The following is a 19,230-nucleotide window of genomic DNA, read 5'->3' as shown; positions in this document are numbered from 1 at the left end:
ACAAAGAATCCGGGAAATATCTCATCTACAAGGTTGCCATGAATCAAAGTTGACTCAAGGGCAGTTAACAACAAAGTGTTGTCATAAGTTGGAAATTTGTGAATATAATTGTGTAGCAGGCCTAAATATCCTAAAAGCACCAGTTTTCACCTGATCTTGGAAGTTAAGCAGGGTCCACCCCGGTTAGTACTTGGATGGGAGACTGTCAATGAATACCAGGTATTATAGGCTGTATTTCAGAGGAAGGGACTGGCAAAACCACCTCTGAGTATTCCTTGTCTAAGAAACCCTACGATATTAATGAGAGTGCCCTACACCGACACACACACACCCCTCTTCAATTAATTATTCACTTCACCCAACCGCCTTGTGCACTCCTGGGAAATATCCTGGGGGAGGAAATAGTTTGTATATACACACTAAAACATAAGAATGAATATTTTGATGACAATTGTTCACAATATATAAGGTAAGAGACTGGATATTTACTATGTAAGTCCAAAATAGACTACAGAAAAGTAGACATCCAGAAATGGGGTAACTCACATTGCTGCCCAGGTAGGGTCTACAACTCTGTTTCAATCTAATGAATCCTTACATCCATCCCAAGTTTTTTTCCACAGCCAAGCATACAGAAGGTTAGTCTTGGCCAGGAAAGGGAAAAAAGAACAACCTACTGATAAAACAGAAGTGCATATGGAAATCAGAGATAAAACACTAGAACAGTTTTCAGCCATCATTCTCACAAAGGGAAGTTTAGATGTTTTAGAATTAACTAGAATGGTTCATCATGGTAAGGAACCAACATCCAGAAGCAAGGACAGTTAGTACAAAAGAGATAATACATTCAGTTACTTGTCAATAAGCTAAACAATTCAATTCAATTCAAGTATACAGTGCGCCATGGCATACACATTTGAGCTTATGCATATGAATCACTTTGTAATCTTTTTGGTTGTTTATTCTTGCTCACACGCACTAGGCACTTGCATAATTAAGTAAAAAGTTTTCTTCAATCCCCATTTTTTCCTCTTTTGGGATTCTCCTCCTCTCCTTCTTACTGCCCCGCCCCATTCTTCTTTTCATCTACCCCTTCTTTATTGGATCCCTTAATTTGAGGGATTTAATAAGCTTCAAGCTTTGAAGTCAAAAAATGCAGCTAGCTAAAATTAGAGGTACATTCTTTTGAATTAAATGAGAAAAACATGTAATCTACTACTCATATGTGCAGATCAGCTTCTTATTAGGGAGAAGGGAAACACAGAGGATTCAGTAGTTCAGTTGAGCAGGAAAATGGTCTGCATATACCTAGAGGCACTCAAAACATTTCTGAATAAGAATTCTCCACATCTCTGTAGCTAGCTTTTTTGTTATTGTATTTGCAATAGATCACCATAATGAGCTGAAATCAAGACATAACTCCTTACTAACCTTGAACATTTAACAAAGGCAAGTGAACACTGTACAAGATGACAAGGATGCAGAAAAAGAGAAGATAGGTGCAAATCAGTAATAAAATTTAACTGAGCAGGTTATAAGATGAGATCCCATACTTTCGCAACTTCATCGTTTCCAGACATATAGAATTTCATAGGGTTTTCTTAGACAAGGAAAACTCAGAAGTGGTTTTGCCAGTTCCTTCCTCTTCCTATAGCACCTGGTATTCATTGGTAGTCTGTCATCCAAGTACTAACCAGGGCTGATCCTGCTTTGTTTCAAAGAGTAGATGGGATCTGGTGCCTTTAGGATATTTAGGCCCTTGCTGACCTAACTACTGGATAAAATTAGTCTTTGCAACCTTGGGGGCCCAGCTAAGCAAAATGGAAAATTTCAGGAAACCTGGTTAGACAAGGTAAACAACTTTCACTCTTTTTACCATGCCTTTGTCACAATTATGTGCATAATTGTACTCAGTATCAGTGAGATGAAAGTACAAAATACTTAGATGCAAAGGATTAGGGTCTGTCCCAACCCAGATGGACTATATGCCATCTACATTTCTTTCATGGTTTTGAAAGTATATCGTATGAGACTTAGCAGAAAAAATTCCTTGGCCAACAAGGAAATAAATTGAAAAAGTAGCCAACCAGAGAAGAATATTTTCATAAAAAAACTCACACAAATTTAAGGAAAATTATTTCTGCTTGTACATGACAAAGAACTCACATTCTGATTGTCCGGCACAAGTCAGGCTTCATTGTTGTTGTTATTGTTGCTACTGCCCAGAAAACCGAACATGGGCATACTGGCCAAATATTCTATCACATACAGCAACGTAGTTTTCTAGACCTTTAATCTGCTTAGAGATATTGTGACATGCCTCTTAGAAGTTAATTAATTAATGGGACATTAAATGCATAGAACCCATGGTTTACTTACTTTTTCTTCAATATGGATGGGACTATTCCACTTAATGAAGTTGCTTTATTTGAAAATGGAGGAGCATTGTCCTGGATAACTGTTGAGAAACTCACTGTACTTTGTGTTGTTTTACTACCTTTAATACAATACACCAGATAATAGTTTTGGTCCATTTGAAAATAAGAAAATATTATAGTTCAAATAATTAGATTCCTAATTATATTTACACTTTAATCATAATTAATATAACTAATGTAAACAATCTTTTCTACTTTGGAAACATTTAAGATCTTGCATTTGTTCAGAAATTAATGGTTCAATCCTATAATATCTATCCATCGGTAGGCCTGAAATAGATGGGCCAAATAAAGAAGCTTCTGTCTGCTTTGGGAGTGTGGTGTTTAGATGATGCACACCCCCAAAGTGACTGGAATCCATGCCGAGGCCATGCCAAGATGGCAAGAGAAAACCCTTTTAGGATTGGATTTAATCTGCTCCTGCCAGCTGCTGGCTTGGGACAGGGATGGTGGCCTGGTTCAGGATCAGGCTGTATGGTTGTTGCAGTCCCAGCCTTACTGGGGCTGGAGCAGCTGGAGGCCACTCCTTCTGGGCCATCTGCTTCGGCACTAAGTCTCATTGAATTCAAGGTGACTAATTGGGGGGGGGGGGGGGGAAATGAACATAAGATTGCAGATTCAGTGACAAATGTGAGATACACATACAGAACATGGACTATTTCATTATTATTACTATTAACATATTAGTAAAGTACAGACGTTAGTCCTTCTAAATAATTAGATGAAAACTCAAAAGGTACTTGCCTATTCTCTGTCCCACTACTTCTCCTGATTCCTGCCTGGGTTTAATAAATTAAGAAATTCAAGGCTTGCTGCAACATACAGATGGCAAGTATAAACAGGTTGCTTATCTGTCACTCTTGTTCTTAAAATGGTCATTGGTTCATCACACAGAAGGGCCTTTCATATGCCCAGAGACTTATCTAGAATGTTTTAGAGATAAATAGCTTTTGTGGAAACCTTGCTCACTCCTCCATACCACATTTGCTCTTGTGCAACAATGCTACTGTCTCCTCAGTTTCATGATCTGTAACCAGTCGTCAAAGTAAGGGACTATCTTGAACTCTTGAGTTCGGAGAAAGGATATTAATGTCAACATGCACTTTGTGAACATGTGAGATGCTATGAAAAAATCTTGTAATAGAATAGTTGATGACTCATTGAAAACCATGAAAATTTGCTGTATTTTAGATGGATTGTGATGCAAAAATATGCACCCTTCATATTTTGTGGCAGCACACCAATAATTGTGATGCAGAAGAGGTAGGATTTTTGTGTGTGTGATGTAACAGTTTAACCCTCTAATATCTAGTATATCGCCAATGCCACTCTCCCTTTTTGGGACTGTAAAATATTGGGAGAAATATTTTGCATAATAGTGAGGAATACATTCCATTGTATCTTTCTCTAATAAAGTCACAATTTCTTCTCCCAGAGCCAAACTAGTGGTGTTTGGAGAATTCCTGTGGGATGTAAGGTGCTGAACTCAATAGCATAGTTTTGCTGAGCAATGGCTAAAATCCAGACACTGTAATTTTCTGAGTTACGTCAATATGGCAGTATAATTTGGAGACTCTTGATGTGCAGTATGTTGAGATTTGCCATGCTAGTACCAAATATATTCTTTCCAGTCTTCATGAGGTGCAGCCCATCTGGAGCCAGTAGTCTTCTGTCTAAGATGATAGTCCTAAAATCCAAACCTCTCGATTATACACCATCTATGTTGCCAGTCATTCACTATTAGTATCTTCTTGTCCCTGTGTAGACCTCTATTCTTCACTGACAGAACTGGCAAGAATATCACCTGTGCCTCCAAAATCCTTCAGTTTCCTGCCCAAGCTTCAAAGCCTGAGGTGATTTGCTCATAGGTGTTCTTGGCAGTGTTGTTGGTGCCCACCTGAATAAGGAGGAAGGGGTAATGATCTGTGTTCTTGATAGGATTTGGGCATATCATTAGTGACATCCCAGATAGGTGCACCAGGAAAACAGCACACTTCTTGACTCATCAGGCAGGCATACAGTTGCCTTTATACCCCTGAACAATGAGTCCCCAATCACCAGCACGTTTCTTTTCTTCTTTTGCAAATGTTGGTTCCACTGACTCCTTCCTCAGCATGCAATGTTCCTTGTTGCTGGTTTCCTGTTCAAGCATCTTCACTGCTGCTACTCTATTTAAGATGTTGGAAATGATTTCTTAGTTGGAGCAGGTCTGAATCCCTTTTGTATGTCTGCTTCTGATGGTGAGTGTCTTTCAACATGTTTCCTCACTGTTACATGCCTCCTCATTTTCATGGGCACTTTCTACTGCAAGTTCTGTAGCATCAATTTGCCTTCTGTTCTTTCTTGGAAGTCCTCTGATTCTTTGATGTGTTAAAAGGTCTCAGTGTGTAGCTACAATGAACTTCCAAGACAGACACCAATTTCCACTTACTGCAGATGTAGTCAGTGGAGTTTTGGGGGCAGGAAGGCAAATATAACAGTAAAGAAAAATTAAATAAAAACAAATCCACTGAGGCCAAACAGAGTAACAAGAGACAGAATTCTATGAATTGGTCTGATGTGGATGAGGGAGCAACTAAACTGAAAGAAGAGAGCAAAGTTTCTGGAAAAAAATCTCTTTGAAGAGGCCATGAGGGGAAAAATTTGTGTGAATTACTCCCCTGAAAATCTCAGAGAATGTACTTGTCTCAGCATAAGAATAAACTGGCCTACTCTTACACTTTTTTTTGATGATACATGCCCATTGCAATAGCGCTGGTGCTGGTCAATAATATATCAATGGCCCTTCAGTCACCTGTGGAAAATAAGGAGGTCACATAGAATCCTAGAATCCCTCTTATTTATCTATTACAGTAAAAATTACTTACAGCACACCCTTATGCTTGGCGGTTAAGTTTAAGTGTGTTTAAGAGTCACTCTAAACATTAATGTTACAATTCAAAGACATAAGACATGTTAGTCTGAAAGATTAGTATACTAAGGGATCTTGTAGCACCTTGGAGACTAATGGTCAAAAGAGGCTGGAAGCATGAGCTTTCATAGACTTGAGACTACTTCCTCAGATTCATGTTTTGTAAAGAATTTACTTACTGCATTGTAATTCTTCACTTTGTGTAATTATATGAATGAATGAACCAACAATTCTGCAAATATTCATTACAACTCCCATCTGTTGTACCGGGAAAGCTTGCATTTTCTTATGTTCATTCAGAAAGTCTAGCCCTTTTTGTAGACTACAGTCAAATAAACTTTCAAGGTATTCAATATCATTTTCTGCAATCGTCTTAGAAAAACCTTCCAGCCATGTCTTGACATATGGTTTCCATCCTAGATCAGTGGGATCCTATAAATAAACAAAGTGGGGGAAAGGCTTAGGAATTTATTAATTCTATGCATTTATTCTTTGTTATCTTGATTTTTCTCACAAAATTTGAAGCATAGTAAAATATGTGTTGCATTTCATATTCTAAACTGTGCATATAATTTTGCTCTACACAAAGATGCAGGGAATCTACAATGTGGCCCTCAATGAAATGTCAGTTTTTCATCAACTGCACTTTTGGGTCCAATACCATCTATATACAGATGGCACCCAGCTCTGTTACTCCTTTCCAGCTCTAGTCATAGATGCTATCAGTTCAAAACTGGTACCTGTCATTAGTAATAGACTGGATAAGGGCAAACAAATTGAAACTCAATCTAGAAAAGACAGAGGTTCTCCCTGTCAGTATAAATGAAAATCAAAAAATAGGAATTCAGCCTGTGATGGAGGAAAGTAGATTACCCTGAAGATGTAGGTTCATAGTTTGAGTGTACTCCTGAATTTAGTCCTGAGCCTGTTAAATGTAGGTTTTGGCTGTAGCCAGAAGTGTATTTGTATAATTAAGGGTTGTGCACCAGTTGGTGCACATTCCCAGACACATCAAATCTGGCCATGGTGAGATGCCTCTTCCAAGGATCTAAGCGGAATTACATCATTAAAATAATACAATACAATTAAGCAATAAACAAAATACTAATATTGAATTATGCATCCCTATTAGTTCCTTAAAATTTCCAAACATCAGTTCATATAACATCATACTTAGAGAGGGGGCTCTTAATCATCATCTCTACACCAAATCCAATGGGAAAGCCCACTGGAAGAGATCCGTCTTTAGTGCCTTCTTAAAAGCATCTAAGGTGGTAATAAAACGGATCTCCTCCAGCAGACTATTCCATAATTTAGGGGCTGTAGCAGTAAATGCTCTATGGGAAGTTGTGGTTAATCAAATATTAAAATGTTCCAAGAAATTCTTCCCTGATGTTCTGAGTGTGCGGGGCAGATTATGTAGGGAGAGGCGTTCCCGCAAGTAACTCGGGCACGAGCCATATAGGGCTTTAAAGGTAATGGCCAACGCCTTGTATTGTGCCTGGAAGCTAATTGGCAGCCAGTGTAGAGATTTTAACACTGGTGTTACGTGGTCAAACCTAGAAGTACCGGTGACCAACCTGGCTGCTGCATTTTGGATCAATTGAAGCTTCCAAACTTGGTACAAGGGTAGCCCCAAGTAGAGTGCATTACACAAATCTAAACGATAGATTACCAGTGCGTGTACTACTGCTTCAAGGTTCTTTTTGTCCAGGTAGGGGCGCAGTTGGTGTATCAATCGAAGTTGGTACCAAGCACTCCTGGCCATCGCATCCATTTGAGATGACAACTGTAATAATGTTTCCAGGAGTACTCCCAAACTGTAAACTTTGTCCTTTAGGGGAAGTTTGACCCCGTCCAGGACTGGTTGACAAATCTCCATCCCCGGACCTAGGTTACTTATCGCAAGTACCTCTGTTTTCTCTGGATTCAACTTGAGTTTGTTTTCCCTCATCCAGCCCATTACTGACCCAAGACAGGCATCCAGAGGAGAGGTGCCATCCTTAGTCACTGTAGTAGTCAGAGACATAAAGAAATAGATCTGGGTGTCATCAGCGTACTGCTAACACCGCGCCCCATGTCTCCAGATGATCTTGCCCAGCGGCTTCATGTAAATGTTAAATAGCATGGGGGACAAAATGGACTGGCCCTTGCTCCCCCAAAGAGGTGCCCCCCCTTTGGCGACAGACCCGCTGCAGCAGACACCCAGCCTTTATCCCCTTCCGAAGTGGAACAGATGTTCCTGGCTGGGTACCTGGGGCCTGGTCTTGGCAGGAAGCAGTCTGAGGCCAGCAGACCACCAGGTGAGATGGAGCATGCAGGCAGCAAGTCCACACAACAGCAGCAGGTACTACACATCTCTTTCCTGGAGTGGTGGGGTGGCCTGTTGTTCTCTCCACTTCCCCCACTTTGTGCTGGCTCTCCCACTTTTAGCCTTCTCTGTTAGAGAGCTCTGGTGCCACAATAAACTACAATTCCCAGGATTCCTTAGCACTGATCCAGGGCAGTTAAAGTGTCTCAAACTGGATTATTTCTGTAGTGTGTTTTGGACCTTGTTCTATCTTTTTCTTGTCCTCTTCTGTTTCTCTGCAATAATTATTATAGTCATTTTTTTGGTCATTATGTATTAATCACTGGACAGTTGTAGTCATGATTCTTGTTATAGTCCTGTCTCTTTCCTTTTGCTTGTTCATCTTTTATTGCTTGAAGTGTTGTTCTATCATCCATTGATACCTATCTTTGGCCTGAAACAGATGGGCCAAAAGGGGCACCATCAGGCTGCGTTAGGGGCATAGTGTTTACACGATGCATGCCCTGATCACAGCCAGAAGCTGTCCTGTTTAAGGTAAAAGAACCCGCCTGAAAAGGAGTGGGGGGAAAAACACTCCTTTTTAGAAGCCGGTTTAAAACTGTGGTGGCAGGGCAGATTAGGGCCACGCACGTGTGGTTGCTGTGGCACTGGGATGAGCGGTGCTCGGTTGGCCCCAATCTGCCCTTTTGGGGCAGTCTGTTTCGCCCTTATATATTTTTTTTAGCTAGAGGTAGTGTATTTCTGTGTTTTGTTTTTCAATTCAGTGCACCTGTGCCATATGCGGGTGCACTATACATGGCTTTCAGCTTATGTGGAAGCCACGCAACAATTTTAAAAATGGCATGTGCACTGCCCTGAGCACACCCCATTGTTTGCAATAGGGCGCAAGCCTACATGCATTTCCCCTTACACAGGGGGATCTGGAATGGATCCCTCACGTAAGGGAGGGGCCTGCTGTATGTCCCTGACATCTGTCCATAGCTCATTTGGTTACTAGTCATTTAGGTTCAATAGTGCATATCTGTTTTTCGTATTATCTTTAAACTCTGCTGGGATGTTTTTCAGGTCAGATTTTGTCAATATGGTAGTGGGAAAAAGCCATGAAACCAGATCCTTGAACCTTCTAAGGCCTGCTGCGACCAATTTAACAACTTCTTCGCGGATAAAACCTCTCGGATAAGCGAAGGTCTTAACGCTGGCATTGGAGCAGAACCTAGGGTAGAGGCGTCCAGAGCCTCCGTGGACTCCATTATACTGGATCAGTTTGAGTTGGTGAGTACCGATGATGTGGACAAGATCCTCGGAAGTGTTCGGAAGACAACCTGCTCTCTCGATCCCTGTCCCTCATGGTTAGCAGCGCAGGGGGGACCGGCAGCAATTTCGTTGCTGCGACGGATTATTAATACATCTTTGAGGGAAGGGCAATTTCCATCTAAATTAAAATTGGCCATCGTAAAACCTTTGTTAAAAAAGCCCTCCCTCGACCCCCTGGTACACAATAATTATCGGCCAGTTTCGCTGCTGCCATTTTTGGGGAAGGTGATCGAGAGGGCGGTTGCAATCCAGCTTCAGTCGGTCTTGGATGAAACGGATTATCTGGACCCATTTCAAACTGGTTTTCGGGCGGGTTACGGGGTTGAGACGGCCATGGTCGCCTCGGTCAATGATCTCCGTCTGGGCATCGACAGGGGAAGCGTGTCCCTGTTGGTGCTCTTGGACATCTCAGCGGCTTTCGATACCATAGACCATGGTATCCTTCTGGAGCGCCTGGCTGAGGTGGGTATCGGAAGCACTGCGCTCCAGTGGTTCCGGTCCTACCTCTCCGGGAGGTTCCAGATGGTGCAGCTGGGAGACGTGTGCTCCGATAAGAGGGCCCTCACAACTGGGGTCCCTCAAGGAGCCATTCTGTCTCCCATGCTATTTAACATTTACATGAAACCACTGGGAGAGATCATCCGGAGACATGGGGCGTGGGGTTATCAGTACGCTGATGACACCCAAATAGTTTTCTCTATGTCTCCGACTGATGCAGTGACCGAGGATGGCGTCTCTCCTCTCGTGGCATGCCTGGAGTCAGTAATGGGCTGGATGAGGAAAAACCGACTCAGCCTGAATCCAGAGAAAACGGAGGTACTCGTGATAGGTTCCCCTGGCCCAGGAATGGCGGTAGTTCCACCTGTCCTGAACGGGATCACGCTTCCCGTGAAGGACTCTGTGCGCAGTCTGGGGGTGCTTCTTGATTCGTCGCTTCACCTTACATCTCAGGTGAATGCGACGGTCAGGAACACCTGTTACCAGCTTCGGCTTATTTGCCAGCTGCGCCCATACCTGGCCCAGAGGGACTTAGAAATGGTGGTACATGCTCTGGTAACCTCTAGATTGGATTTCTGCAATGCGCTCTACATGGGGCAACCCTTGTATCATACCCGGAAGCTACAGCTGGTACAGAATATGGCGGCCAGGCTGGTCACTGGTACTTCCAGGACCAGCCACATAACACCGGTGCTCAAAGACCTGCACTGGCTGCCTATTCGCTTCCGGGCACAGTACAAGGTGTTGGTGATTACCTATAAAGCCCTACATGGCTTGGGCCCAGGATACCTGAAGGACCGCCTCTCCCCATACATTCCGCCCCGCACCCTCAGAACTTCTGGGCAGCAATTACTTAGGGTACCTGGGGCTAAACTCTTCTCGACATCGAGGAGGACGTATTCTATCGTTGCCCCGACCCTTTGGAACACGCTGCCCACAGAGCTCCGCTCGGCCACCTCCCTGGCTCAGTTTAGGAGGGAGTTAAAGACCCTCCTATTTCGAACTGCATTCCCCGAATGAAGTCCTAGATGGCCTCTCTCTCTTGCTGACGGCAATTTGGAGAGCTGACCGGGGGTTTTATGATTGTTTTTAAAATGTTTTACTGTATGTATTATTTGTATTATGTTGTTCACCGCCCTGATCAATGGAAGGGCGGTATATAAATAAAAGTTTTATTATGATGATGATGATGATGATGATGATGAAATATCAGAGGTTACAGTCCTATCAAACATTTATGAAGAGACCAAATTTATGTATGGTAACACCTTGTTTCATTATGCTGTTACTCTCTCTTGAGATCAATAACTCCTCCTCATTAGTTCATAATATCTTTAACCAGAAAATATATAATTAATCAGCACAACTCACTTTGTATCTTTCCTGGGGATATAACTTAATACATTAAAATATTATGTGCACAAAAATGACAAAACCTTTTAACTTTCTTTTAAGAAACTTACCACATAAACCATAGCACATCTACTAACAGTAGCAGGGCTGGCCTGAGAGAGGTTGTCCACTTCAAATATCATTCTGATTGCTGGTGATAAGTAGATCCTTTCACTGTTAGCAAGACATAACATTCTGGTATCATCTAGCACAGAGTTTAAGTTTTCTATCCAAATGGGATCAACTGGCCCATCCAAGATTATCCATTGCCAATCAGTAATAGTTTCACCTACAAAAAACAAAAACATAAAGTTTAGAATTTCCTAGAAATGTCTGTAAAATTAAAAGTAATCTTAAACAAAAAAGTTTAAAGCTTTATAATGGCTCATGCATGTTACTCTGAGAAAACATATCCAAAAGATCTATTTCAATTATTTGTTTGTTAAATCAAGTGAATAAAAATTATATTGTAGCATCCTTTTTTATTTCTAGTAACATGGGGCTTTTAGTTTGCATTTCTTGTTGTGTACATATATGGTGCCTACTTATATCTAGCAGTAAGCTGCATCAGACAGTGAGAAAATGCAAGCTGCTAGCAAGAAACAGTTCCAAGTACAAGTTGGCTATCACAGATCATGCCATACCCCTTCAAAGCAGGGGTGTCACTAAGAGATGCAGGGGAGTGAGGTCTGCACCAGGTGACACCCTAAGGGGGGTGACGCCACTGCTCCCAAAACATCTGCCTTTTGGCAAAAATGGGCTGTGGTATTCACCTGTGTGCCTTTAAAATACTGAAGAGGTTGTGCGAGTAGGGAGAGGCTCAGTGGGAAGAGAAAGAAGAGGCCTTAAATTTAATTTTTTTTACATTTACTTTTAAAACATAACATCTTATCAAGTTTTCACTTTACCTACATGAAACAATGTGCATGTCTGAGAAAGCAGCTAACCGCTGATAATGAGTCCAAAATAAAAAGACTCCACACAGAACTTGTGGAATCAGATAAATCTTGAAAGGCAGACTTACAGGCAAAGGCAAATGAAGTCAGGAATCAGTATAAACCAAAGGATCAAGCCAAGAGCAAAGTCAGACAGTCCAGGTCAAGAGTCCCACAAAAGTAGTGTGGCTAGGTCAGTCCATAGTCAAAAGGTTCAAACCAAGAAATCAATACCAAGTCAGGACACAAGATGCTTTCTCCAGAGAACTCGGCTTCTGATGAAAGCCCTGGCATAATTATCAGCCCTCATTAGTGCAGGTGGTCTTGATAAGCTGGTGTTTTTCATAAAGCCTCCTCGAGTGCTGGAGGCCCGCTCTTTCAAATCGTATTTGAAAGCCCTGCTGCTGGGACGTTTGGTTCCTGATTGTCTTCTAAAGCCACAGCATCTGGTGGAGCTGTCAGTGCAGAGCTAGGACCAGACTGAGGCTCAAGTTCAGGCTGGGGCTCCTGCTCAGCCCTGAGGCCTGACAGTGCATGTAAATATATTTAGGCTATCTATATGATATTGTAATCTAAAGGCATACTTTTGATTTTACTAGTTGTCTGTTTCACTATTGCCATTACCTTTAGTGATATATGGAAATTACAATTTACAAGTAACAGTACAAAAACATTACTAGGGATTCTGTATGGTGCGGTATGGGAGAAGATTAATGGGGGAGGTTACACCATTACTGCACCAGGTGGTGCCAATCCTAGCGACATCACTGCCTCAAAGAAAAGATAAAGAAGCACTTATAAGCAATGGAAAAGAAAAGATTTGCGATGGATTTCCCCCTATAAGCCAGAGAGGGCCATCTTTAGAGCAAGAGACTAAATTGACAGATCTGAATATAATTATCCTGGGTGAAATTTTTAAAATGCATCAAAAATGAAGCAAGAAATGAAATAATTGAGAGCAGAAATCAAACAGGATTTCAAAAATGAATTGAAAGAGACTAGATAAACAATGGAAAAAATGACAAAGGACATAAAACATGTTAATTACAGACTACAGGATTTAAAAAGAAATCTCCAAAAATTGGAAGAATTATTAAGGAAAATGGCATTTGAATAAGAACAGAAACTGGATGAGAGAACAAAGTGAAACAAAGAGAAAGGTGTTTGAAGATTAGAGACCTACCAAAACAAGCAGGTAAAGAACTATATGAGTGTAGTCTCAATTTTAGCAGAATCTATAGGGAAGACCCAAGAGCAATTTGGGAGGTTGACAGAATGTTCAGAATCAATTCTAAGGTAGCAAAGCAGAAAAAATTAATAAGGTATTCTAATATACTTTGAGAGTGGTGAAATATGATATGAGATTTGTTAATTGCCCTCAAGTTGTTCCTGGCTCATGGTTACCTTGTGTATGAGACATCTCCAATATCCCATGTCCACTATTTTACTTAGTTCCTGTAATTTCATGCCTGTGACCGCCCTGTTTGAATCTATCCATCTGATGGGTGGTCTTCCTCTTTTTCTAATGCCTTCTACCTTTTTTTTAAAGCATTATTGTCTTTTTCAATTAATCAAGCCTTCTCATGATGTGGCCAAAATACAACAGCCTCAATTAGATCATATTGGTTTCCAGGGATATTTCTGGCTTTATTTGCTCAAGGAGCCATTTGTTCATTCTCTTGGCTGTCCACACTATCCTCAATATTCTTCTCCAGCATTTCATCTCAAATGTGTTGATTTTCTTTTTATCTGCCTTTTTCACTGTATAGCTCTTGCACCTGTACTTGGTAATAGGGGATACAATGGCTTGGCCTATTCCTACCTTACTTTTCAGTTGTACATCTTTGCTCTTTATGATCTTATCTAGTTACTTCATAGCTGCCCTTCCCACTCTTCTGCTTTCCTGACTGTAATCTCTGTTCTGATCAATGTTTGATCCAAGTAGGGGAACTCTTTAACTACTTGAATTTCCTCATTGTATAGGTTTAATTTGTGTATTTACTCCGTGGTAATTATTTTTGTTTTTAAATATATTCAGCATTAAGCCTGTCTTTGCACTTTTTCCTTTGACCTTCCTTAGTAATTCCTCAAAGTCTGTGATGTTTTCTACTAGTATTATGATATCAGAAGCATATCTTAGATTGTTGATATTTCTTCCTGCTATCTTTACTCCCCCCCTTTTCCAGTTCTCACAAAATAGCATAGCAAGTTTCTTTTCACTGTGTTTCTCAAAATGTTCAATTATATTTAGCACATATCTCAGATTAGTTCTCATGCATCTGTTAGGGAGAAACCTGTTCTGATCTTCATGAATCAGGTTGACTAGTATTTTTTTAAAGTCTCTTTGCTATTATTGACGCAAATAGCTTATAGTGAACATTGACCAGGGATATGGGCCTATAATTTCCCATCTCAGATCTATCTTTGTCCTCTTTAGGAATCAGGGAAATAAATGTGTCTTTCCAAGAGTTGAGGATGCCATCCTGTAGTATATCATTTAGAGTATCTCTTAGGGGATGGGGATCAGTACCTCTTCCATTTTCTTATAATAAATGGCCGGAAGATTGTCGGGGCCCAGAGCCTTTCCTGTTTTAGCTTTTTTGATTGCTTCTGATATCTCAATGGTTGTTATCTTTGGATTTAACATTTCTCTCTGTTTTTTGTTTAATTTTATGCTATATTGTTTATCTAGATGTAATAAGATAATTTTCTCCTCTTTTTTTCAGTCTTTCCTTTCTTATCGTATGGATTTTTATAGAATAGTTCAAATGCTTCTTGAATATGTTTTTGATCAGTTATTAGCTTCCCTTTATATTTAATTTCTGTAATTAATTTTTCCCCTTTTTCTTTTCTCACTCTGCTGGTCAGTAATTTCCCTGCTTTATTCCCCCATTTGAATTCTCTTTGCCAAGTTTGTCTTAGCTTTTCTTTTATCATGAAGGATTTCAGTTGTTGTAGTAACAGTTTTACCTTTGTTTTTTATTCTTTTTCTCCTGTTTTTTTCCATCTATCTTTTTCTCTTTTTAATAAATCTCTTACTTTGTTTTCCTTTTTTTTCTTTCTTCTATTTGTAGTTTTATAAGAATCCCCATGATGACTGCCTTACTGGCACCCCAAATTAATCTATTCCTCATTCCTTCTGTTTTGTTATCTTTAAAGTAAGCCTTCAAAGTTTCCTTCACTTCGTTTAATGTCCATTCATCATTTAACATATTATCCTTCATCCTCTAATTATATTCAGGTTTTTTTTGTTTTTAATTTTAATTCCAATGGGTTGCGGTTTGAATTGATTTTCTGCAATATGTCCATTGAATGGATTTGTGGTAGCAGGGTTTTTGTGGCTACAAACTGATCTATTCGTGAAAAGAAATCATGCACCTCTCAAAAGAAGGTAAATTCTCTTGCTTGTTTGTATTTTGCATTCCGTACATCTTCCATGTTAAATTCATTTAGAATTTCAAAGAAATTGCTAGGAACTTGCCCTTGGTCCTTCTTTATTTTTCCCCCTTTGTCCCCCCTTCAAATCCACCAGTGGGTCTATTACAGCATTAAAGTTGCCCATCATAAATATATTCTTATACTTTGTTTCTTTTAATTCCTTCAGTATTCTTTTGAAATATATCTCTCTGTTATCCATCGGTGCATAAATACCTACGATCAGTATTTTCATATTTTTTCAATTAACTTCTATCGCTAAGTACGAGCCATCATTATCAGAAAAAAATTCTTTTGAAGCATATTTTTTATTTATATATATTGATATTCCTTTCTTCTTTTTATTTGTTGCTGTCGTATAGCAATTTCCAAGTTTCGAGTTCCTTATATACTTTACATCCCTCTTTTTCATCCTGGTTTCTTGAAGACATATTATATCACTTTTGGTCTTTTCTAGATAATGTAAAGGGTCTCAATACAAAATAAGTTGCGTTTATATTTTGAACTGAGACCCTTTACATTTCATGAAATCGCTTTAACATCCATTTTTGTTTTTTTTACTAAAATTAATGCCTCCCCTTCCGTCCCTTATTTACTTTATTTACTTTTGTCTCCCCTTTTTTTCTTTCTTTATCAATTATCCTTTTCTAATTCCTCGTCACTCCCCCCTTCAGTATCTACGTCTGAATGTTCCAAACTGGTCTTTTCTTCTAGATTTTCCAATTCTTCTTCTGTATTTATGTCAGGAGTATCTTTTTTAGTTTCATCTTTTTGATTAATATAAGATTTCTGAGATCTATTTTCTTTATTGGGTTTTGGCCTGTTCTGTTCTTCATCTCTCTTTCTGTTATCTCTTCTTCTTGTTGTTATATTCACTTATATCTTGCCTTTCTCCCACTACAGTGACTCAAGGTGGTGAATAGCAAATTTAAAACAATATAATTTAATAACAATACAAAAGCATTAACATGTATAAATATAAAATTTAAAATATAAATAAACGATTTTAAAAGTTAAAACAGCTATGTTTTAAAATGTAAAATGTGTTAAAAACTCTATGCAAACCTTAAAATCTAAACAGCTTTTAAAGCCCAACCCTTATTAGTCTGAAAAAGCCTGATGGCACAAAACTGTTTGCACTCTTGCCGAAAGAAAAGCAGGGATGCAGCCATCCTGGCTTCTATAGGAAGGGAGTTCCAGAGCCTGGGAGCAGCCACCGAGAACGCCCATTGTCTTGTTCTCAATAAATGAGCCTGAAAGGGTGGTGGGATAGAGAGAAGGGCCGCTCTGGATGATCTCAACACTCTAGTGGGCTCATAAAGGAAGATATGGTAGTCGCTTGTTCTACATACAGATTTCTCACCAGGACTACCAGATGGGATGACACTCCCATGCCCTTAAGAGCCATTGATAGCTTTTCGTGGTGTATGTAGTCAAATGCTTTGTTATAGTCTATAAAGCACATGCTGATTTTTTCCTCAAATTCCTTTGTGTGCTCCATTAGTCATCATATGTTTGCAATGTGGTCCCTAGTGCCTCTTCCTTTTTTGAACCTCTTTTCTGCATCTCTAGGATTTCTCTCACCATGTATGGCTAGGGTCTATTTTAGAAGATTTTGAACATAATTTTGCTTACATGAGACATGAATGCTATGGTCTTTTACTGATGCAAGCTTTTATGTGTCCTTTTTTGTGGCTGGGGACATATATTGATCACTTCCAGTTTGTTGGCCATTGTTTTGTTTTCCATATTTGTTGGCATATTTCAGTTAGCACTAGAGTTGATTCTGTTTGTGTGGCTTGTAGCAATTCATTTGGAATATTTTTCTTGTCATATAGCCGTGATGGTGAACCTATGGCACGCGTGCCATGGGTGGCACGGGGTGAGGGAGAAGGCAGAATGGGCACGTGCCCATTCCGCCTCCTCCCTGCCATTTTTGGTCCTCACGCTGTCTCGCGGAGACAGCAGGAAGCCAGAAAATGGCACCTGGGAAGAGACAGCATACGCGCGTGCACGCACATCTCCTCCCAGCCTCCTTCCCCTCGGCCTCCCTTCGCTCTGTGTTAAAGGGCTCCATGGAGCCCTTTAGTGCGGAGCGAAGGGCCGAAGGGAACGGCGCTGGGACGCGTGCCCAGCCTCCTTCCCCTCGGCCTCCCTTCACTTTGTACTAAAGGGCTCCATGGAGCCCTTTAGCGCGGAGCAAAGGGCCCGAAAGGAAGGGCCTGGGACGGGCTCCCTAGTCCCTCCCTTTGGCCTCCCTTTCCTTTGGCTGAACTGGCCCCTTGGAGCCCTTTTGGCCGAAGGAAGGGGCCGAAGGGAAGGGCCTGGGACGGACTCCCAAGCCCTTCCCTTCGGCCTCCCTTCCCTTCAGCTGAATGGGCCCCTTGGAGCCTGTTCAGCCGAAGGAAGGGACCGAAAAGGAGAGGGCGGGCACACGACTCCTCCTCCCTGCAGGGCTTCAACAGACCTGAGGTGTCCTTCAGAGGACACCTCAGGCCTGCGCCTGTCGATGCCCCGAGGAAAGGTGCAGGGGCAGCTGCCCTTGTCTTCCTCCTCCCTGCGGGGCTTCGGCAGACGTGAGGTGTCATTCGGAGGACACCTCAGGCCTGGCGAAGCCCCAAGGAAAGGAGCAGGAGCCACCAGCCTCATCCTCCTCCCCGCGGGGTTTCGGCAAACCTGAGGTGTCCTTTGGAGGACACCTCAGGCCTGGCGAAGCCCCAAAGAAAGGAGCAGGGGCCGCGTGCCTGTTGCTCCTGCCCCTCACGGGCCCTTACTGGTCCCCAGCTGTCTCTGAGAGACAGCTGGGGGCCAAGGAAGGGCAGGAGGAGCAGGCGCGTGCCTGTCACCCCCTCTCCCAATCCTCCCACTTCTAGCTGTCTCTCAGACAGCTGGAGGTCAGGAAAGGGAGCAGGGAAAGCCCTGCCCCCAGAGGGTCGAAGCTCCGCCCCCGCCACACGGCCTTGTCCCCGGAGGGTGGAAGCTCCCCCCGGGCACGGCAAACTGAAAAGGTTCGCCATCACTGTCATATAGTATTCTGGCCCATGGTTTGAACTTCCCTTTGATTTTTCAGATTTTGTGGAAGAGTTCTCTCATTCTTCTTTTTTTGTTGTTGTCTTCTATATCTTTGCATTATTTGTTATAATAATTATCCTTATCCTTGCACATTAATAGTTGCACAGTTGTACAGTACAGAGATGAAACACTTTAACAAAATTATAGGGAAAGATTTATAGTGGAAGCTAAAGAAATTTGAATTTACAAAGACATACAGGAGATAATACTGAAGAAACAGAGATCATAATTTCTTAAATCAGTTACAAAGGCACTGATTTAGGATACGGTAATGATGGGAATAAGGATAAGGTAAAGATGGGGAAAGTTGGAAGAAGTATTCTTTATATTTAAACAGTGTGATTTAGATTAAATACAATTCAGAAGATGAAAGAGTTTTGGAAGAGATATGGAAAGGAGGTAGATAAACACTTCAAAGATCAAAAAGAAGAGAAAGGGCAAGAACAAGACCAGGATCAAGATTACATGCTTGAGACAGAGAAAAAGGACAAACATCTAGAGAAAGGAGGAGGAGGGAGAACAAGGATATTTAGAGATTGGTGTGCTTGAAGAGCTAGAACAATGAATGCCAAATGTATCATGGAATGTCAGAAACCTCAACACACTCAAGAAACAAAGTTAAATATTTCATTATTAAAAGAAGCTAACATTATTTGTCTTCAGGAAACACATATTTTTTTTAAAAGGACTCATGAAGCCTACAAAATTTGAAATTAGGGAAAGAATTAATCTGGGCCATTGATTAAAAAAATAGGCATAGTTATTTATGCAAACTAGAGATTAGTCATAAAAGAATAATTTCAGGATCCAAATGGACATTATATTGGAATCAAAATAGAATTACAAGAATTTAATACAGTGATCATTGGAACATAGGCACTGCTAGAGAACAAAACATATCAAAACCTATTGACAAAGCTGACA

The 19,230-nt window shown here is 40.9% G+C and overlaps 1 protein-coding gene across 1 annotated transcript in view; it reads right to left on the bottom strand.

Annotated features, from left to right (window-relative positions):
- Positions 1-19,230, bottom strand: part of LOC149310662 (dynein axonemal heavy chain 14-like) — a 352,749-nt gene that overhangs the window by 133,645 nt on the left and 199,874 nt on the right. Inside the window, 3 exon segments of the mRNA XM_089529413.1 lie at positions 2,380-2,497; positions 5,529-5,781; positions 10,936-11,153. Of these exon segments, the coding sequence (XP_089385539.1) occupies positions 2,380-2,497; positions 5,529-5,781; positions 10,936-11,153 (589 nt within the window).

This window comes from Sceloporus occidentalis, unplaced genomic scaffold (assembly GCF_023333645.1).
Source record: "Sceloporus occidentalis isolate IW3139 unplaced genomic scaffold, rSceOcc1.0.p SCAF_6, whole genome shotgun sequence".
Classification (NCBI taxonomy): Eukaryota; Metazoa; Chordata; class Lepidosauria; order Squamata; family Phrynosomatidae; genus Sceloporus; species Sceloporus occidentalis.
This window is presented reverse-complemented; position numbering and strand designations above follow the sequence as displayed.